The following is a 21525-nucleotide window of genomic DNA, read 5'->3' on the forward strand; positions in this document are numbered from 1 at the left end:
CCCCAACACAAAGGAGGGGGGTGCAGGCCTCGGAAAGTTAGTATTTCACAGTTTGAAAGAGAAAACTGAGGAGAAAAAGGCTGGGGAGAGGGCCAGGGGGACACAGGGACATGGAGAGAGAGAGTGGGAGCCCCTTTGAGCCGCTGCCCACCCCCAGGACCCACCCCCTCCAGCTCTGGATCCAGCTCCCCCCAATACACAGCACAGATTCCTTCAGTATAGATGTGCTTAAAATGAAAATTCTTATTAAAAAAAAAATCAAAACCAAAAAAAAATTAAAATAAAAACAAAACCAGCGATAATACCTGGGGGTTGGTATGGCAGGGTATGTACAGGGGGAACCCCCCACCCCTGGCCCACCCCCTCTGTCACCAACCGAGGCAATGGGGGGTTCCCCAACCGGGGGGCAATGGCTTGCAAGTTCTGAGGATGGAGGGGCCAGGTCCTGGCATTTGCTGGTGATGAAGATGTGGCGAGGTGGGCGGAGGGGTGTCTTGATGAACACGAGGCCCCCAGGCCCCATCCTGAGACCCAGGACCAGGGGTCCTCACTCAGTTTGTGACCTTGCCCCTGACAACCCAGGCCGCAGAGTAACAGTCCACAGCACCCGGGCCTCTGTCCAAAGAGTCACCACCTCCTCCCTCCTGCCTCCTGTCCCGGGAGGAGAGACAGGGAGGGGCAGGGCTGGCTGGGGTCGCGTGGTTGGTAGAAAGGCAGAGAAAAGCCGGGCGAGGGGCAAGGGCTGTGTCCATGGGGCGCAGGCGGTCACGGGGAGTGGGTGGCCGGGCTGCTTCTGTTGGAGCTGGGGCTGAGGCTGGGGCTACAGCTGCGGGGTGGGGGAGCCAGGCCACTCCCATCCCGTCCCCCGCCCCCCGGCTGTCCGCTCAGAGTGTCCAGGCCCTCGGAGTTCTCCAGCATTTCCTGGATGAGAGGCGGCATGGAGCCTGGGATCTCCATCTTCAGCGTGATCACCCGCTCGGCCCCTGCAGGAGAGGAGGGCAGAGGTCAGCACACACCGCACTGCCCAGCTCTGCAAGCCCTGGGTGCAAGCATGGCTCCCCCAGGACCAACAACCAGTTTCAGCATCCACCATGCCCTGACTCGGGCCCCGTCTCTCTTAGTCCCCAAGTCCGAGGGGCAGCGGGGAAAGTGGTTCCTGACTCCAACCGCCTGGTCTGACACTGGGCCCTGCCTACGTGCCGTGTGCTATGGCTTCACCTGCTGACGCCTCAAAACCACCACCCTGTCAACACCATCACTGTCCTCTCCTCGGATGGGTTCAGAGCCGTTCAGTGACCTGCTCAAGGGCACGCACCCCTGCCATCTGGTTCCAGAGCCATGCCCTTCACCACCAAGCAAAGGTGACGCTGCCACCTTAGCGCTCACGGGCAGGAGGTCACCTGGGCCCGGTGGGGCCTCTGGGGGCGGGGCCTAGACGGAGAGGGACAGCTTGGGTCCCGATGAGTGGGGCACTGTCCTGGGCACAAAGACACTGGTGTTCACTGAGGCCAGCCGTTGGGGGGCGGGCACAGGGGGCGTCCCTCCAGGTGTGGGAGCCTCACCCTTAGCACTGATGCTTCGAAGGTCCGTGATCTTCATGAGCATCTTGGGGAACATGTGGGGCCGGCTGGGCCTCCGTTTCCGCACGTAGACCTTCAGCGCCTCAAGCAGCGGCTCCTGCAGCATGTCCACCCTGTCCGGTTGCTCCAGGTCCTGCCGGTCTGAGGAAGCAGGAGCCCCCTGAACCACTGCCCTGGCCGAGCTAGGAACACCACTGTGCTCCCGGCCGTGGCCACTGGGGGGCGCGCCTGCCCAGGCCACAAGCTGGGCGTCTGCTCCTGGGGCCTCCCCACACAGGGCAGTGGGGGGGTCTGTGTGCTCGGATCATTAATTGTAAGCCGAGGAGCGGAGGATGTGGTTGCCCGGCGCCGGCCCTGACAGCCCACCTCATGGGGATGGGACCCAGCGAGGAAGATGCCCAGGCAGGTCTCCAGTTCCCACCCACCCACCACGGACACCGGCACGATACGGCAGAGCTCGTAACAATACAATAGTGACAGCCGCCAACATGTACCTTGTCTCCCTGTGGGCACAGCGCCGTTATTAATGACCACCTTCCTCGGCCCATTCTGGCCTCATCTTGCAGACAGGGGGGCTCAGAGAATTTGGCAACCTGCTCAAGGTCAGAGCTGGCCAGGATGTGAACCTGGGTGGTCTGACCAGGTAGGGAACCCGAGTTCAGGTCTCCACTGCCACACCCTTGCTGTGTGGCCACAGACAGTACTCTACCCCTCTGGGACGCGACTTCCCCCTCTGAACAGGACCTGACAGGGGCCAAGGTCCCTTCCTGATCTGATGATCCCAGGACATCCTAGTGAGGGGCTCCCCCACCTCCCCGAGCCTGGCCCCGGGACCCCGGCCCCTGCCCACCTCCACAGATAAGGCAGATGGCGCTGAGCAGCCCCGTCTCAGCGTCATCCATCTCCAGGGGCAGCAGCTGGTTGGCGAAGGCGAAGACCAGGTCTGTGAGGGGGCCAAAGCCGGCGTTGTGCATCTGGGTTCGGTTCAGGGTCAGCCCGTCCGAGAAGGTCATTGTGTCCTGCTCGGGCGTGTACCTCGTGCAGATCCTCAGGATCTGGGTGCAGAGGAGGCACGAGTTTAGGGACGCAGCCCACCCCCCAGCACCTCCAGCACCAGCATCCATCCCCACAGGCCCACCTGGCAGGCAACCAGCCCAGGGCAGCCCGATAGAATCTTCTACAATAATGAAAACGGTCTAAGTCTGCACCATCCAGACATGAGCCGCCAGCCACAGTGTGGCCACCGAACACTTAAAACCATGCTAGTGCCCCTGAGGAACCAATTGAATTTCATTTTAGTGAATTTAAATAGCCACGCATGGCACGCGGCTTCTGTATTGGCCTGGTTCTGGCTCGGCCTCCTGTCTCCATGCAGAAGCTTTAGAATTCTTTAGAAACGAGAATTTCCAGGCAAGAATCATAGCGAATTTATGCCCACAGTTCCCAGGACAGGGTACACAGCAGGAGCTCAATAAATGTGTATCGGCTTCAACTGCGTCAACCCCTGATCCTGCCTCTTGCATCCAGGGCCTGGGTGGGGATGGGAGGCGGCACACACTGCACCTGCCCGCTCCTTCCAGGAAGTCACACCCAGGTTCCCCAGCCTGGAGGTGGGCAAGAGGGCTGAGCCGGTCAGGATGAATGACAGGGAGGGGAGTCCTTGTAGTGGAGGCTTGGGCATCCCCACCGCCCCCAATCCTGCCTCCAGCCCAGCCCAGCCCAGCCTCTGGCCCCACCAGTCCCGCCTCCAGCTGGACGCCCGCAGCAGGGCCGCCCTCTCCCATGCCCCCTCCACACCCTTGGTGTCATCTCCTCTGAACACCTTTCCTGGGGCCCACAGCTGGAGCTCTCTCATCTGCATCAAGGAAGGATGTCCCTTCCCCCTCTCCAGCCAGCTCTTATCACAGCTCACAACCCGTTTGCAGATCTGTCGCCTCCAAAATCAGAAGGTTTTCAAGGGAGGGGATAGCGTTGTGTTCATCTCTGCTCCTGACATCCAGCTTAAGGCCTGCCCACACAGGGTCCCAGGTGAATCTTTATTACCGACCGAACAGATGGGACGGCGGGTGGTTGGGGGGAAGGCTTAATAGAAAGATGGGGCGAAGGTGGATGAATGTGTGGGTGAGTGGGTGAACCAGTGTACGTCCAGGTGCGGGGTGGCTAAGTGGCCAGGTAGACAAGTAGGCAAATGGACACGGGGGGCGGGGGGAGAGAAAGGGGTGCTGTGTGGGTGGGCGGGGCACTGGGGCAGGTCCATTCCAGACGGATGTTTAGGAAGGTGGTTATCTGAGTGGCAGGACATCCTCCAAGGACATGGGGCAGGGCCCAGACCCTCACCAGGATGTCCAGGCAGGCAGCCTTGAGAAGGGTGATCTGGTCAGCAATGGTGAGCGTGGTGAAGCCAGGCAGCTGCTTGGCGAACTCCACAGTCTTAATGATGCACTTGGTGGAGAGTTCACTGAACTTGTCCCAGAGGTCGATGTCCAGGGAGACACGTTGTTCTGAGCTGTTGTTCTGAGAGGACGGGGGAGAGTGAGGGCCTGCTCCCCAAGGCTCCCCTCCTTGGCCTGGCTCCACCAGCCCCCACAGGCCTGCCCCGAACCCGCCTTCGCTTCCTGAGCACTCCTCCAGAGTAGGAAGCAGGAGGAGGGGGCCGAGGGGGAGGGAGGATGCGGAGGCCTGGGCAGAGGGAGGGGGAGCCAGCCTGGCAGAAGGGGCACCCCACGAGGGGCCAGGGGAAGCCGTACCGTAGTGTATTTGCCCAGCTGGCAGAGGGCAGGGAAGGTCTCCTGGTGTGCTTTGCGCACCTTCTCAATGAGCTCCCCCACCTCTGGCGTCAGCGTATAGCTCTCGGAGCATTCGGGCTTGGGTGCCTCCTTCTTCTTCTTGTTCCGGTCGTTCCTCACAGCTGCGGAGGGCGAGGCCCGTGGTTAGAGAGCAGGTGCAGGCAGTGGTCCATCCACAGGTCCCCGTCCATCCCCAGCCCAAGCTCCTCCCACCAGAGGTGCTGGCTGCAGGAGTCATTACCCAGTGGGCGCACACACAGCAGTGCACACAACAATGTGCACACAGATGCACATACAATGTGCACACACAGGAGTGCACACAACCATGTGCACACACAGGAGTGCACACAACCATGTGCACACACACAGACACACAGATACACGAGTGTGCAGGCAGACAAGGTGTCAACTCACGCTCTACCCCTCCATGCCCACCTGACCCACAACCATGTCCTGCCCGAGGGCCCCAGGACCACGGCACCAGCCCGCCGTGCCCATACTCCCACGCACTTACTCCAGCCACACTCCGGGAACGTGGGGTCCCAGTCTGAAGGCAAGTGTGCAGTGCCCCACTTCGCGCGCTGCCTCCCTGTCCCCCACTCCCTCTGCTCCCAAGAACAAGCAGCCTCCACTGGCCCCAGCCCTCCAGGCAGCAGTCTCCCGGGGGTCCCTGGGAAACAGCTCCTCTCCTGGGGCAGGGGCGGTGTAGGGCTCCCCAGCCTGAGAGTGGGGGGCCGGATGGGAGAATCTCTCGGCCCATTAGCTGGGGGAGCTGACAAATCACCGGGGGCGCTGAGCCGCACACACCACTCGGCTTTAAAGAAGCGATGGGGTCGTTACCAGCCGATTATCCCAGACACACAATCACTCACAGGACCAGTGGTGGCGGTTGCTGACGCTGGAGGAAGAGAGGTGGGGGTGGGGGCCCCAGGAGGGGGCAGTGGGTTGGGGGGGGGAGCTGGCATAATTTGGAGATCACTCATGTCGATTCTGCAAATTCAATAAAGTGCAAGGGAGAGAAGGGAGAGGGAGAGTGGGGGGATAATTTGGGAAGAGAAAATTGCAGCTGTGACAAGACGTTTATCATTCGGAAGCTTTAATTCTATTGAAATGGCAGCTGCTCAGCTCCGGGGCACAGAGCAACCAGAGGGAGGGAGGGAAAGGGGGAGATGGCGGTGGGAGGGAGAGGGGTCCCCACCCTGGTCCTTCTGCACCGAAAAGCTCTGTGAGTGGAAGGTGGCAGGAGCAGAGGGAGGAGGCAGTGCTGGGCCCTGAAGGTCCCAAGTTGTCACCCCTTATGCAGCATGGAGCCGTCACTTCCTGGGTTCCTAACCAGGCAGCCCCTGCCTCCTGTGGCGGGAGGTGGCAGGGTGATGCAGGACCCCTCGTCCCCCCACTCCCACTTTTTCCTTCCACTGCCCAACCTACAAAGGCTAGGGGGTCCTGCAACCCCCTCCCCCACCCCATCCCCCAAGGCTCAGGCTCCATGGCAACGGCCACGCAGACAAGGAGGCGTCTGTCAGCGTCATTTATCTCTGACATCATCAATCACTGGTCACCACGGCAACACTCATGATTCAACACAAGAGGGTCTCCCTGTCCAGCCCTCCCTCCTCCCTCCATCCAGCCTCAGCTGAGCCCAAACTGGAAACCCCCATCCCTCAGGGATCTGAGACATCCTGATTCTCTCTTGAAACCCTAGGGCCCAGGCTCTGTCACCGGACAATGGTTTTTAGATCCCTGTGCCAGCCGCACTGCCCCCCTCCACCCGCCATGCACACACACACACACACACACACACACACACACACACACATCCCTCAGTACAGGCCCTTCCCTAAGATACACAATCCGAAGGGACCTCGGGAATGCTTCTGAGCCCTGCCCCAAAACCCAGCAGGGCCTGGAAGCCAACTGGCCTGCAGCAGACACACGAGCACACAGCGCCAGCCATGTGCAAACCGGAACGGTGTCTGCGATGGACACAGCTAGATGTACAGACAGGCAGGTCCCTGCAGCTATACACAAACCATCCTTAGCCATGAGCCCACACACCATACCACGGCTGTGCAAGTTCACATCCCTACACACACCCCCACACTCCCTCACCCGCTCCCCTAGCCTTAAGGAGCACCACAGGCCCTGTCTAGCGGGTGGCCTGGCCCCTGGCCCCCTTGGCCCGTGGCCCCTGGCACTCACACTCTTTGGACATGCCCACTTCGAAGCACTTCTGCAGCCGGCAGTACTGGCAGCGGTTGCGGGTCACCTTGTTGATGATGCAGTTCTTGTCCCTGTGACACGTGTACACCATGTTCTTCTGGATGCTGCGGCGGAAGAAGCCCTGAGTATGGAGGGGAGGGAGTCAGATCAGCCACACCCACAGGGGGAGCCATACCAGCCTGGGGCCTTAGCCAGGGGCACAGGAGGCCAGGCCGCTGCTGCTCCCAAGCCTTTGGCCATCACCTACCTGAACAGGCCTGATAAGGTGGGAGAATGGCTCACCTACTAGGATGCCCCCCAAAGAGCTGCAGTGCCTGCCCCTACACTGCGAGTACCCCCAACCACACCCACAGACCCTGCTTCCTCCCTCCTTGGGAAAAGGACATCAGGGCTGCCAGTGAGTCAGGAAAAGGGGAAGATGGGGCTAGAGGGGAGAGAGGCAGAGCTCCGGAACCCTCAGCCTGGGCTCAGCCTGGAAGAGAGAGCAAGCAGGAAGAGGCATGCAGGGACACACACAGGCTGGCCGGAGGGATGGAGACGCACACACTCTCGGGAACAAGCAGCAGGACGCATGCTTGCCAACTAGGGAGATGTGTACAGACTGATCACGGGTGACCCCGGGCTGGTTAGAGGCTCCACACACAGGCTAACCAGAGACATGACAGACCAGGGACAGACAGGACAGGCAAAGACACACACACCCCGAGGCCTGCTGCTTTGCCCTTGATCTTGGCTCCACACCTGGGGACAGCTCCTCCAGGCTGAGAGGCAGTCTGGAGCCCGAGCCCCCAAACTGTACAGCCTCTGAGCCCCAGCCTCTGGGGCAGAAACAGGCACAGAGGCTCAGGCCCTGGGAGACGAGGAGAGGCCATGCCCACAGCCGCTGGGAAGGTGGCAACCACATCTGGACCCTGGAGCCTAACGTGGGCGCAGGGAAATCCAGCCAGACACGGGGGAGCCCACAGCCTGGGCATCTGAAGGAGAGGCCAAGGCAAGGCGCCTGCTCCTAACTGCCTGCTGCCAGGCCGCCGTGGGGAGGTTCAGGCAGGGCCACTGGGGGCAGGCCTCCTGGGTCCCCAGCCAAGAGCCAGTGGGCAGCCAGCTCACCATGGCAACCTGGGCAGCGGTGGCAGAGCAGACCTACGCCCTGCCAACTGGAGGATGGAGACAGGGAAAGGAGCTCAGGCAGGAGGGGACCTATCTGGTTTGGGGGAACCCCTGCTCATCCATGGGGGGTTCCATTGCAGGCTTCCCCCCCCCCAAGGCTGCTGCGACCTGCCACATAGGAGCAAGTGCAGAAGCTTCAAGGACAACCCCCCTGCACCCCCAACAGCATACTCCCGGGACATGGCAGCGGGGACATTCGTTTATCTCATCAGGACTGCCTTTCCCAATGACTCAACTCACCTTGCAGCCCTCACAGGCGCTGACCCCATAGTGGTAGCCTGAGGATTTGTCTTGGCAGACAAAGCAAGGCTTGTAGATGCGGGGGAGGGGGGGAGGCGAGGGAGGGCTGGGCACTATCTCTTCGGAACTGCTGCTCTGGGTCTCAATGGCTAGAGAGAGAAGAGGGAGGGGCAGTTAGAGACCCAGGTTGCCATCCTGAATACCGTGCCCGCCCATCCTGCCTCCACATCTCTCCCAGGAGCCCCTCCCAGCCTCACCACAGCTGCCAGGATTCAAACTTAGGGGCAGGAACGCAGGCTCAGGAGAGCTGGGACTCCCCAGCCAGACGTGGGGAATGAGGCTGCCAGTGAACCCATCGGCACCCCATCACTCCTATCTGCTTCCCAGGACCCCACCTTCAAACCCAGAAAGCTCAGGTGATAAACCATCAGATTTGTATGTGGACATGGCTACACCTGGGCAGCGGGGGTGGGAGGCGGCCTGGTTCTAAAGCCGGCACCTGGGCAGCCTGGACCCGTCTCCCCAGTTAGGAAGGAGTTAAGGCCTATGAGGAGGGAGGGAAGAGGACACGAGCTAGGGGGCAGAGGAAACTGGGGTCAACAGGATATTCAAAGGCGGCCACTCCCCCACCCCCTCGGCTTCCGCTCCCCCCTCCTCTCTGACAGCAGCCACAGCCCCTCCTCCACCCAAACAATCCCCAGGCCAGGGACTCCAGGCCCCGTGAGCAAAGAAAAGTTGCAAATGTTAGGGCGAAGCAGGCGGGACTCCTGATAAGCAAAGGGGACTCCCTGGAGACAAGGAGGGGAGTCCCTATGGGCCCCGGAAGCCCCTTGCTCTGGGTGCCCAGTCTGGGGGGAGCAGCATGACAATGGGGGGTCTGTTCCCATCAATGCTCTGTCTGTCTGGCCTCAATACTACGTCCGGGTTACTACCCCCTCCCCTCCTGTTATTCAGCTCCACTAGGGCAGCCAGGAGGGTTGACCCAGCCAGCAAGGCAGCCCTCACTAGCCAAACCCTCCCCAGTGCTTGGCCCCATGCCCATCACCCCAGGCAGGACAGGGATGGGCTGGGTGGGGGCTGTCTGTGCCTGAAGCCTGGGCAGCTGGGGGCACACTGTGCTGGATGGAGAACTGTGATCAAAGCAACCCCAGACTCCCAAGGGACCACCCAGCATCCTCCTGAGGCCTTGCTAAGTCCACTTGTCCAAACTCAAGGATGCCTCCCCAGCAGGTAGATCCCTACCTCCTCCCACACCCCAGAATCCTACCTAGTCTCACCCCAAACTCCAGCACACAAGGCTCTGGCATTGCAAAGGGCCCAGAGCTCCTGGCCCAAGCACCTTATAGCCGTGAGTCACCTGGCCCCACGGTCCAGGCCCAGAGAAAAGCAGCGCCTGGACACTGGGGGCTGGCGGCTGCTTCCACCCCGTACCTGCAGACACACCACGCATGGCCAGGAGGTTGATGACGGGGAACCAGGCCAACAACCTTGGCAGCACTGCTGTGGCCCCATGTCCCGTGCCTGCCCAGAGACCAGCCCACAGCAAAGACACAGTGGACGCCCATACCCCCATCAGTCCACAGACCCGTCACTGACCTCCCCTCTCAGCCCTCACCCAACACCAAACTGCCCTCCCCCGGTTTGCCCCACCTCGCTCTCCTGGAGGCCAGACAAGCAAATCAGACAGGCAAGAGGCCTGAGAGCAGCTGCTGGGGTGGGGGGCAGGGTTGGGGGGCCTGGGGGAGGCCAGGAGGCAGAGGGGTGAGCGACAAAGGAGCCCTTTGTTGTGCTAACTTTTTCCAAGACGTAAAAGGAGTAACAATAGACAATCCAGACTGGTGTGTGTGTGGGGGGGTGTCAAGGACACGGGGGTGTGGTGGAGGGGCTGTGGCCTAGAATCCCAGTCCGTTCCAAGGAGCAGAGGATGAAGGCACTGACCTACCTCCCCTCCCTGTCAGCCCTTAGCCCCCCTCTAAAATGGACCAGGCTGGAGGGGGAGAGAGGACAGGGATGCCTTGGAGTAGAGTGGGATGGAGGAGGGGAGGGGGGGCATGGAGAGACACACAGGATACCAGAATGACAGACAGACAGCTCTCAGGTCAGAGTCAAACCAGTGGGGCAAAGGTCTGTAGAAATTTGGAGCTCAGGCAAAGTCCGGAGGGTGTTTCTGGAACTGAAAGAATGTGCCCGTTAACACTGTGCTCTGGTAGGGCAGGGGAGATGACCCCACGCGGGGCTACAGTTTGGTCTGGGTGAGGCCTCCTCCCACCCACCAGGCTGCCTTGGAGGCTCGAACCTGGTCTGTGCTCCCACCTCCAGCACACCCCACCTGTCACCCAGGTAACAGCTGAGGTTTCCAAGCGTACCCTTTGAACCCGGAGTCCGGGCCCAGTGCCCACCTCCTCAGGCCTCCAGCCAGCAGCCTGGGAAGGCTGGGGCACTCTAAGGACACAGCTTTAAGTCTGTCCACACAACCCCTGGGGGAAGGACGGCCATGCCTGGCCCCTCCCCACTCACCTCCCTCCCCAGAGGCCCCAGCCCACAAATCTCTCTTCCAGCAGAAAGACTAGGCTGGAGAAGCGCCACACCTTCTCAGCTCAAAGTTCCAGCGCCCAGCGCACGGCTGGCACCGGCCCAGGGAGCCTGGGTCCCCGCCGGCCCCGCAGCCAGGCTGCCCCTCCCCCGCTCCCCTCCCCTCCCCGCGCGCAGGAGGCGCAGAGCGCTCCGGATTCCCCACGCCCCAGAGCCGTTCGCAGGCTCGCACAAGGGGCCGGTTTCCTGGAGGAGATCAGGAGGAAATCAGCCGGGCCCCCGGCCAGCAGCTCCCCTCCCAACCCAGCTGGCGCCCGCTCCTCTGCGGCTCCCCTTGCAGCCCCTGGAGGGCTGGGAAGGGGGCGCAGGGCCCTCGGTGCTACCCTTCCTCCAGGGGTGGGGGGCTCCGGTGCAGGCAGCTCCGAGGAAGAAGGCCCCAGGCCCGGCGGCCACCGATAAGCATCTATCCCCTCCCCCCTGTACGGGGCCACGTGCTTCACATTCTTGGACGTCTGGGAGCGGGCGGAGGCGTGAGCAGCGGAGATTGGTGGGGGACAGATGGGGAACCACATCCTGTGTACCCTTGTCTTCTAGTGCCCCCAAACAGGAGCTCTGGGGAGGATGGCAACGTCCCCAGGGCCCTGCAGGACTGAGACGGTCTCTTCTCGAAGCCGGCCTGCTGTCGCTTCTGCTGTCGCTTCCCACCTTGGGTGGCGGAGGCAGAGGGCTCCTGTCACCAGAGGACCTCCCCACACACCAAGGCAGGGTACTGCCCCTGTGTACGCCCACTTCCAGCCTCCAGGTCTTCCCAGTGCCTCAGAACACCCCTCCCAGCTCCCAGCCCGGGAGCTGAGCCCACTGACACCCCACCACATACATTCATTCACCTCCATGGCCTACAGGACCCAGGCCCAGGCTGGAGCTCTACCCCCAGACAGGGTGTGGGGGACAGGCCTCCACTTCCCCATCACCTGCCTGCCAGCTCCTCAGACGGCTGGACTCCTCGGTCCCCTGCTCCCCCTTCAGTTGGGACCAGGAAGAGCTGAGCGGCCCCAGAGCTAACAGCTGGGGGCTGGAACCCAAGGCGCTCCTCCCTGCTTTACCCCCAGTCCCCTGGAAAGGCAGCCAAGGCGGTGGAGGGGGTAACCCTGGCAGCCTGGCCCCAATTATCCAGTTAGGGGGGTGGGGGTAACCTTCCTTCAGCTCTGGGAGGATGGGAGGAAGGGTCCTGGTGTCATACTTCTCACCTCTCTGTTTTTTGCCAAAGTCAACCCACGCTCACACCCCTGTCCCTCCCACAGCCTGCAGCCTGCAGCCTCCCAGCCAATCTGCACCGCCACCCCCCCAGGCAAAGGTCAAGGGACAGGACAAAAGCAAAGGCTGAGGTTAAGGTGTCTCTCCAAGAGCAATGGAGCTGGGGGTTGCCCTTCAACCCTCTCCAATCTGCCAGGCCCTCAGGAGGGAGACAGCAGGCTCAGGAGGATGGGAGAAGCTCCTGGGAAGAGTTAAGCCTGAGGGGAGCGGGGGAGAAACCAGAGCCTTGTAACAATACTCCCCCCCCCCCCCCCCCCGCAGCGGAGTGCCAGCTCCCACCCACCCAGGTACTACACCGTATGCTCGGCTGGGTCTGAACACACCCAGATGTGCACCCCAGGCCCTCACAGCTCCCCTAGTGCACAGAGCCCCCTCCCCACCAGAGGAGCCTGAACCCAGACACGGGCAGTGAGAAGAGAAGGTGAGCAGCCTGCCAGGACTCCGGGGTTCTCATCAGCACCCCTTAGGAAGGGACCTCCAGTACCTGCCCCTGTCCCCAAGTGAGCACAGGGTAACAAAAGGACATGACTGGGTTGGGAAGGGAGGTATTCATGTCCTGAGTAGCCCCCGACCTAGGAAAAACACACTCATCCCCACAGCAGCTCTCCCCTTCATTCCTGGGACAGAGCCCTCCAAGATGCCAGCCAGGTGTCTAGGGCCAGGACTACACTCAGATGGGACAGGTGCCCCTCCCCAAGATGGAAGGGTCCCTTAGCATGGCAGAGGGGTGTCTGATGAAGTTGCCCCCTCCTGCCACACCCCACTGCCAACGCCTTCCTGACACCCATTCTAAGGACACAAGGACAAGGGCTGGGATCTGGGGAGGAGGCCCCTCCTCTTCAGGGCAGACAAGCCCACAAATGGGATCTTGATCCCACCCTCTAGGGTGGGAGAAAGGACCCCTCTGTTGTGAAGCTATTGGATTCCAAGCAAGAAGATCTGAAGTGGGGCAAGGGGCTTCATTTCCTCCCCAAGAAGTGGAAGGATAAGTGAACAAACGTTTCCTGAAGGGAGGAACCCCCAAAGTTCCCTAGCCCTAGTATAATACTACAGGAATGGGGCCTAGGGTTATTCCGGGAGTTGAATTGTCCAGCAAAGGCACCAGGGTTTCAGCAAGAGAGACAAGGGACGGCGAAGGGTAGAGACAAGACCCCACCACGCCCCCAGGCTCGCATCCCCCGTAGGAGCGGAGCGGAAGCCCCACGGCCCACCCCCACCCCTTACAATAGGAGAGGGGTGGCTGGTACCTACAGTGGTTTGAGCCATTCCAAAGCGGAGTCCGGAGCGGGGTGGAGTAGGGACCGGGGGCGGGGAGTCCCTTCTCCGGGAGCAAACAGGCCCGGTTCTGGTTATAAAAATCCACCACCAGGAAGGGGTTGGGAGTGGGGGTGAGCCCCCCCACTTCCACACTCTCGTACATCTCCGCAAAGACAAGAGGTCCAGGTGGGGAAGTCCTGAGAGTCGTCTCCCTCACTCAGACGACGGCGCCATCCAAGGAGAGCAGCTGGGGGCGAGGGGCACGTCCCCCGCCCCGACTGGCCACCCGGGCGGGGGGCCGCCCGCTGCCCGAAGTCCTGCGTCGGAGTCGGCCCGCCGCTCCGCCAGCTCCAGGTGAAAAGCGGGGAAGTTGTGTGTGCTGGGGGGCGGGGGCCCCTCGACTCCCCCCGGGGACGCCAGGCCGAGCCCGGGAACTCGGCAGCTTCACCTCGAGGGGGCTCCCGTCTGGAGTCTCACGGTGCTGGAGGCAGAGTCCCGCGGCGCCCCGAGTGCGCCGGGCGGGGGCGGGATCAGCGCGGGAGGCGGGGAGCCCCGAGCACTTCCTCCTCCCCGCCGGGGCGCCCGGGCTTCTCCGGGGCCGGGACACCGGGTGGGGTGGGGACCCCGCGCGGCCCCGCCTCCCCAGACCCGTCGCTGGGGCTCCGGCGGTGCGCGCCGCCGCCCCCACTCTCACCCCCACCTCGAGCCCCCTCCCCGGGACCCCACCTCCTTCCCTCCGCCCGGTGCGCCCAGGCGCCGCCCCTCGGCTTAACCCTTTCCCGCGGGGTCCAGCTGAGGCGGGAGAGACGCCGGGACCGAGACCGAGAGGCGGGCCGTGCACGGGCGAGTGGGGGGAGCCTGGGAAGGGGGAGGAGAAGGGAACAGAAAGGAACAGGCACCCGAGGAGGAGCAGCCGAGCTCAGACGGCGGCCGGTACGCGGAGAGGAGGGGGCTGCGCGCGGAGCGAGGACGGAGGAGGGGCGGGCGTCGCCCCCACCCCAGTTCCGGCTCCCAGCGTCCCCCGAGGCTAGGTCAGTCCCCGAACCGGCGGTGCCACGGCGGGGAAAGTGTTGGTGCGGGAGGAGGGGGGTGGTCCCGGTGTCCTCCCCTAGCACACCCCCACCCAGCCCGGGCCTCATTTGCCTAATGCAATGCGGCTGAACTCTCGCTGAACTCGCCTGGCGGCGCCTCACCTCCGGGTGACCCACCCACCGCGGCCCGTGACATCACCCGCTCGCCAGCCCGCCCGTGGGGCTCGCCTGCCGGGCCCCCAGTCCAGCCGGGTCGGGCCAGCTCCCCCGAAGGCGCCGAGAGTGGTCACGGCGGCGAAGGGCCGGGGTGTGTGTGGCCAAGTGTTAGGGCCACGGAGGACGCGGCGTGCCGGGTGTCCCGGGTGTGACATTGTGCAGCTCAGACGCTGTGTCGGATTGAGACACCCGGCTTGTGTCATTGTCTGTGACATCATGTGTGACTGGCCGCCCGCCCGCCCGCTGCCGGAACGCGACGCGGCGGTGCGGGTGCTTGGGCACATTTGCGTACAGCGGAGACTCTTCTCCCGCCGCCCCGCGGGCTTCCGGTGAGCAAAGCACGGCCCAGGGTGTCTCCCACCTCGGAACCAGGATCGGCCCCCACCGCACCGCCCAGCCCTGGAGAGATCAAAGGACGGGCTGGTGCTTTCCAGCTGACCACTTCCTCTGGAAGCCTTCGGGTGCCTGCTCACTGGAAGGAAGGCCCAGGTTGGGTAGGTCCGGGAAGGAGGGCATGTTTCTGGAGGAGAGGGTATCCCAGGACTCCCTCTGACCCTTCCCTCATCCCCACAGGGGATAGGAATTTACCTGCTTCCCAAGGATATTCTTCTAGAAGCCAGGTTCTTAACATACGCACGTTGTCATTTAATTCTCACAGCTACTCCAAGAGAAAAGCGGGCATCATTCCTATTTCACAGCAAGGCTAGGTGGGTTGCCCAAGTTCACACTGCTAATAAAGGGCGGTGTATTTGAACTTTCTGCTGTCAAAGCCCATATTCCTACCATGCCAGGCCAATTCAAGAAATAAAAATGTACTTTTTTTTTTTAGCACCTCTTATGTGGACACTGTGGTGAGCCTGCCCTTGCAGTCCTTATGGAGCAACAGCCATTAAGCAAATATTGATTATACGTGTGTGTTTGTGTGTGTTTGCAAACTGAGATAATTGGTAGTATGACACAAGTATAGCGTGCTTTGAAGAATTAATGTAGGTCCTGATGGGTCAGGGAGGACCTCAAAGCAGAGGCCTCGTAAGTCAGACAAAGAGTAGGAAGAAGTGCAGGCTCATAAAGAGAAACAGCCTGTGCAAAGGTCCTGGGGTTACAGAAGTCAGTGAGTTCATTCCAGGAACTGGCAGAGGAACAGAGTAGACAGCGCATAAAACTCAAGAGGAAAGGGGGCACAAGACCAGGCTGGAGAGGCGTGCTGAGGCCAGACCCCGTGGGCTTGTTAGCTGCATTCAGACTTCTGGGTTTTGTCCTAAATGCAAGGAGAACCCACAGGAAAACCCCAAGCAGAGGAGGCAAGATCTGAGTTATAGCATTATGAGACCTTTCTAGCAGATATGTGAAGAATGGCTTGTAGGAGGGCAGGAGAGACCAATTAGAACAGTGGCTTTCAACCTTCCTAATGCCACGGCGACCCTTTAATACAGTTCCTCATGTTGTGGTGACCCCCAACCATAAATTATTTTCGTTGCTACTTCATAACTGTAATTTTGCTACTGTTATGAATCGTAATGTAAATAGCTGTGTTTTCCGATGGTCTTGGGCTCTACAGCAGCGGTTCTCAACCTGTGGGTCGCAACAGGTTTAGAACCGCTAGCAGGATCGCCTAAGACCATCGGAAAACACAGCTATTTACATTACGATTCATAACAGTAGCAAAATTACAGTTATGAAGTAGCAACGAAAATAATTTATGGTTGGGGGTCACCACACATGAGGAACTGTATTAAAGGGTCGCGGCATTAGAAAGGTTGAGAACCACTGAGTTAGAAGCGACTGCAGTCGTCTGGACAGCACACAACGGTAGTGCAGTCTAGGAAACTGGCTGTGCTGATAGACAGAGGAAGGTGGATTCTTGAAACTTGTTTTTAAAATCTCACCTGAGAACATTTTCCCATTGATTTTTACAGAGAGTGGAAGGGAAGGAGGAGTGAGGAGAGAGAGAGAGAGAAACATCAATGTGAGAGAGACACACAGATTGGCTGCCTCGGGTGTACGCCACCACCAGGGCAGGGATGGAACCTGCAACCCAGGTATGTGCCCTTGACCAGGAATCGAACCCGCAACCCTTGGGTGCGCAGGCTGACGCTCTAACCACTGAACAACACAAGTCAGGGTTTGAAACTTTCTGAGGGTAGAATCAAGGGGGGGGATGGGGTGAGTGGGACTAGGAAAGGAGATAGCAAAGAGGACTCATGTGTGGCTTGTGCACCAGCCAAGTTCTTGAGACTGAAAAGTAGAAAAGCCTACTGGGCTGGGGGGCAGGGGGGTGTGGGGCTCCAAAGTGAGACCTCACCTAAGTGAGCTTTGGGCTGCAGGTGGAATGCCAGGGTCTAGGGCACGGACGCCAGCCTTGGTGGTGAATGAGACTGCTGGGGAAGAAGACAGATGCTACCACAGCCCTTAGTATCTTTCCTCCCAAACGCTGTAGCTCCTGGGCACCAGTTATGTTCTGGGCTCTGTGTTCATCACTGGGAGGTACTAAGGGGTCTGAGACTGTCCCTGCCATCAAAGACCTAGGGATAAGGAAAACATCTCCTCAATGAGGAGAGCTCGCAGCAGGAGCTGGGTGGGGAGACGTCACTTCACGGCAGGGATGCGTGTTGTAAGAGAAAACAATAAAGACCCACAGGCATTCCAAGGAGGGAGAAAGTGCAGCAAGTTGTGGGCAGCATCTCTGAAGGTTTCTGGAAAGAGGCTGGATGGGATGTTCCTTGAAGGATGGATAGGATTTCTGGAGCTGAAGAAGGGGAAGAGGTTGGGGGTGAGATGCCTGTTCTGGGCGACAGCAAGGTCATGGGACAGGTCAGAGCCGAACAGTGTCCTGGGGCAGTGAGAGAAGAGGGGGAAAGGAAGGCCAGCCCGCTGGTGGTTGCTGGCAGCTGTAGGCCTGGGGTCCTCCTCTGCAGCACCCCCCACAGCTCCTCCAGGGCTGTGTGCTTAGCAGGCCCTCAGCAGTTGTGGGCTCCACTGAACTGGCCCCCACTTGTGCCAGGCAGGGCTCCCCCCTGTCCCCAACCCCATCTGGAGAGGATCATAAACAGGAAATCATGAGGCTCTGAACCAGACGGACATCAGGTCCCAGTACAGGGTGGCCATCCCCCAAGACAATTCCTGGCCCTACCCGCCCCTCATCATCACTGCTCATCACTTCAGGGTACTCGAAGCTCACCCAAGCCTGCACCAGCAAGCAGGTCACCGTGGCCTCACAGCAACTCGCCCAGCCAGAGATGGGTTAGGAGTGTTGCTTTAAAGAGGAGGAAACAGAGAGCGTTTGGGTGACCTGCCCAAGGCCAACAGGAAGAGCTCTCCTGTGAGACTGCTGCCCACAAGAGCCTTGGTCTGTGGGCTGGTTGAGGTTCCCAGCACCCAGGCATCAAAATGGGGACGGAAGGGCCGAAACCGGTTTGGCTCAGTGGATACAGCGTCGGCCTGTGGACTGAAGGGTCCCGGGTTCGATTCCGGTCAAGGGCATGTACCTTGGTTGCGGGCACATCCCCAGTGGGAGGTGTGCAGGAGGCAGCTGATCGATGTTTCTCTCTCATTGATGTTTCTAACTTTCTACCCCTCTCCCTTCCTCTCTGTAAAATATCAATAAAATATATTTTTAAAAAATGGGGACGGCCGAAACCGGTTTGGCTCAGTAAATAGAGTGTCGGCCTGTGGACTGAAGGGTCCCGGGTTCGATTCTGGTCAAGGGCATGTACCTTGGTTGCGGGCACATCCCCAGTGGGAGGTGTGCAGGAGGCAGCTGATCGATGTTTCTCTCTCATTGATGTTTCTAGCTCTCTATCCCTCTCCCTTCCACTCTGTAAAATATCAATAAAATATATTTTAAAAAAATGGGGACGGGAGGGCCTCTATTTCTGATCTGGTGAGGGCTGAGGGCCTCCAGTCCACCCTGGGAGACCCAGCTCCACCGGCTGTCCACCCGCTCGCTCCACAAAGGAGGAAGAGGAGGAGGAAGAAGGTGGTGTGGGCACCACCCCAAAGTCATTTGCAGAAGGGAAACCTCTTCCTCTTTCTACACAGGCTACCCCTGAAGAGTAGTCAGGTCTTCACTGGCACATCCCCACAGGCACACGGCCCTTACCATGTCCCAGGTCTTGGCCAGTCTAAGAGGGCAGGCTTCCTTCCTGGAGTCCCTCCCCCAACCCTTGCTGGGATCCTGCCCAGTGGGGGCCAGATAAAAGGTGAGGGGCCCCCTTTTCATTCAAAATCCCATCCAACAGTCTTGGCTGACTCTACATTTTGGATCCCAGGAAAGGCATCGCTAGCTGTACCCCCTCCCCCTGGGCTGCCCCCCCTATATTGTCCAGGGGAAGAGTAGGCGGGAGGGAGGATGCAGCCTGCAATGGGGAGAGAGTGGCAGAGGAGAAGGGCACACCCCTTCCTCTGTCTCCCCAGGGTCCCAGGCCCTAGGGCCATGCCCCAGTCTTGAGGCACACACAGCGAGTATAGGGACAGAAAGGGAAAGACTGCGCCAATCTTTCGGGGCTCCCATTTCCGGCTCCTCTACTGACTGCTTCCAGCTTCCCTGCCCCCACCCGCCACATTGAAACAAAATAAGAATATGAACTGTGGTTTTTACACTCTGTTCCTACAGTGTCTGTCTGGAGAGGGGGGATGGTTGCCTGCTGAGCTTTGCAAACTCCCGCGGGCGGCGGCAGTGGGTAGATTCGGGGGGTGGGGATGGGTGTGAACAGATTGTATCCGCAGCTTCCAGGACAGGATGGAGATCTGGCCCAGGCCTCTTATCGCTCTTTCCCTCCAGCCTTCAGAATCCAAAACAGAGAAGAGCGGGTGAGGCTTGGGGGATGCTGCCTTCGCCCCCTACTGGGGAAAGGCGGGTTTTCCTGAGGCAGAAGCAGGGCCTCAGCCATGGGGGGATTTCGGCATAGGCTGCCCCCTCTGGGCTTCCCACATCCAGGAGTGCCCCTCAAAATACCCTCCCGCAGCTGCCGATCTAATTGTTGGAAAACAGCCCGACTTTCCCGGCCACGGAACCCAGTCTCACCCTCCACCAGAGCTGCTTCCTCGTGTGTAAGTGGAGATAGCGTCCCTCTCCCAGACTGTGAGGATTAAGATTGTAAACCAGAGATAAGGTCCCCCACACAGCAGGTGCTCCACAGGTGTTAGCAACCCACCTACGAGGGCCCGAGGGCCAGGCCCCTTCTCACTGTCACAATAGCTGTGCGCCATGAGACGGCAGAGATGACCTGGCCTAATCTCAGCCCTCCTAGGGAGCTCTGGTAATACCCCCGCTTGACAGACGAGGCAGCCTGCTCAGAGAGGTTATCAGATCAGTAAGTGACAAAGCCTGAACTCACACTACCCTACCCCACCGTGGAATTTCTGGGGGAGCAACAAAAAAGGCAGGTGAGCTTCCCCTCCAGCCTAGATGATAAGAATTAGAGGCCTTCTCCACCCCAAACACACAGCATAATCCACAGGCCACTCCCCCTGAAACACTCTAGGCCCCTAAGTCAAGGCCCCTCCAGCACACAAAAGGTGATACCCCTTCCCCAGCTCCCCCAATTGGATTTCCCCAAAACACACTCGACTCTGTGACCCTCTCACCCAATACACATAAACCATTAACCCTTCCCAACACACACCCAACCTTGACCCCATCCATCCCTTAAACACACACAGCCCTGACCCTCACCACAATGCACACAGAATCCAGCCCTCCACAGTAAATACCAGTCCTCGGAGGAGACCGAGCCCCAGGGGCTGGTTTGGGGTAGAGAATCCTGTACCGTCTCGGGGACCTTCCTGAGAGACTAGCAGGGCAAATACCCCAAGAATATTTAAGTCCTTCCATAGGCCATCCGGTCTCTCTGAAGGGGCCACCCAAGACACCCAAGGCCCAGCCTCCTCTTGGGGAGGATGGGAGGGGGAGAGGCAATGTCCCAACACCTTTGTTGGTGGAAAGTGGGAGGAGGGAACCTCATCAGCAAGGTCTCCTACAAAAGGGTGGTAGAGGGCCAGAGTCCATCAATGCTCCCTGCAGGAATGGGGCAGCAGGGGCAGCAGGGAAGGCGAGGCTGCCCCACGCATGGGAATTTTGATCTGTCATGCTTCCATACCCAGAGCTGAGACCCAGGCCCCCAGCTCTGCATGAGAAGGAGGGAGATGGTCCCAGGAAAGGGGAAGGTTAGGGAGAAGCTTAGAAGCCGGGGGTCTGGGCAGGAAGAGTCGCTGTTGTTGTTGACGAGGAGGAGGGGGAGAGGAGCAGGGAAAGCCACCGGCTCACGGAGGGAGGGGCCGGAAGGGGCATTGCCTAACCTGGGTGGAGAAAGCCAGAGAAGCCTTCACTTGCCTGAAATGTGGGCACCCCACCCTGGGGGGAAAGGTTACCAGGGTGGGAAGTGGGGACCCGGAAGCCCTCCCCACCCATCTCTGAGAAAGAGGAAGAAGCTTGCAACATTCAGAGGAGGGCAAAGCATTCACTCTCCTGGCACAGGGCAGGGCAGGGCCAGCGGCAGGCCCCCTCCCACCCTCAGTGAGTGTAGGCCCCAGGGGAGCAGTGTCAGGGACTCTGCTCCCATCACTTGGGGAAGGACAACTTGTCCACAGACACCAGGTTACAGCCCCCGACTTCTTCCCTAGTCCCCGCCCCTCCTGCAGGAAGTAGATGCTCCTTATCCAAGGTGGAAACATGAGCCCCAGTCCCTGCAGACACAGCAACTACCCAGCAACTACCCCATAGGGATACTGAGAACCACAGCCTCACCCACCCACTCCCTGGCAACCCTGAACCCAAGGACTGGCCTCGCCATCACCTGGCGCCCACTGGAAGGCCAGGCCAGAATCAGTTCCCGACTCCCAGGTCACTATGCCACCCGCCTCGCATCCTATGTGAGGAAGACAGAAGAGAGGAAGGAAACAGATGACAGAGGTGTGAGAAGGGGTGGTGGTGGAAACTGAGGCAGTATCGGACTGCCCCCCGGCCCAGCAGCTGGTGAGGCCTGGGAGGAAGGGGGCCATGGCGGAGCCAGAGGTGGCCACCAGGAAGCGGTGGTGGCGGTGGGCACTGGGCCAGTGCGGGTAGTGAGGCGCCCAGCCAGGACCTGCCTCGGGGACAAAGAGACTCCCTGGCTCTGGGGAGACTGCGCTGCCCCCGCACCGAGAAGGGGGCACTGACCCAGCCAGGCCAGGCTCACAGGGCAG

General features: G+C 60.3%; 1 protein-coding gene across 3 annotated transcripts in view; it reads right to left on the reverse strand.

Annotated features, from left to right (window-relative positions):
* Positions 1-224: 224 nt before the first annotated feature.
* Positions 225-21525, reverse strand: part of RARA (retinoic acid receptor alpha) — a 34366-nt gene continuing 13065 nt past the window's right edge. Inside the window, exons 1-8 of one of the 3 annotated variants that reach the window (XM_080679165.1) lie at positions 14327-14441; positions 7994-8142; positions 6566-6707; positions 4328-4488; positions 3918-4094; positions 2431-2635; positions 1563-1721; positions 225-983 (exon numbers count right to left, since the gene is read on the reverse strand). In XM_080679165.1, coding sequence (XP_080535291.1) covers positions 766-983; positions 1563-1721; positions 2431-2635; positions 3918-4094; positions 4328-4488; positions 6566-6677 — 1032 coding nt within the window. In that variant the 5' untranslated portion in view covers positions 6678-6707; positions 7994-8142; positions 14327-14441 and the 3' untranslated portion in view covers positions 225-765. Of the gene's footprint in view, positions 984-1562; positions 1722-2430; positions 2636-3917; positions 4095-4327; positions 4489-6565; positions 6708-7993; positions 8143-13090; positions 13319-14326; positions 14442-21525 lie in introns of those variants that run through there. The other 2 variants (XM_080679166.1, XM_080679164.1) reach the window with 2 other exon arrangements.

Source organism: Plecotus auritus (assembly GCF_963455305.1).
Source record: "Plecotus auritus genome assembly, chromosome: 7".
In the NCBI taxonomy this organism is placed as follows: domain Eukaryota; kingdom Metazoa; phylum Chordata; class Mammalia; order Chiroptera; family Vespertilionidae; genus Plecotus; species Plecotus auritus.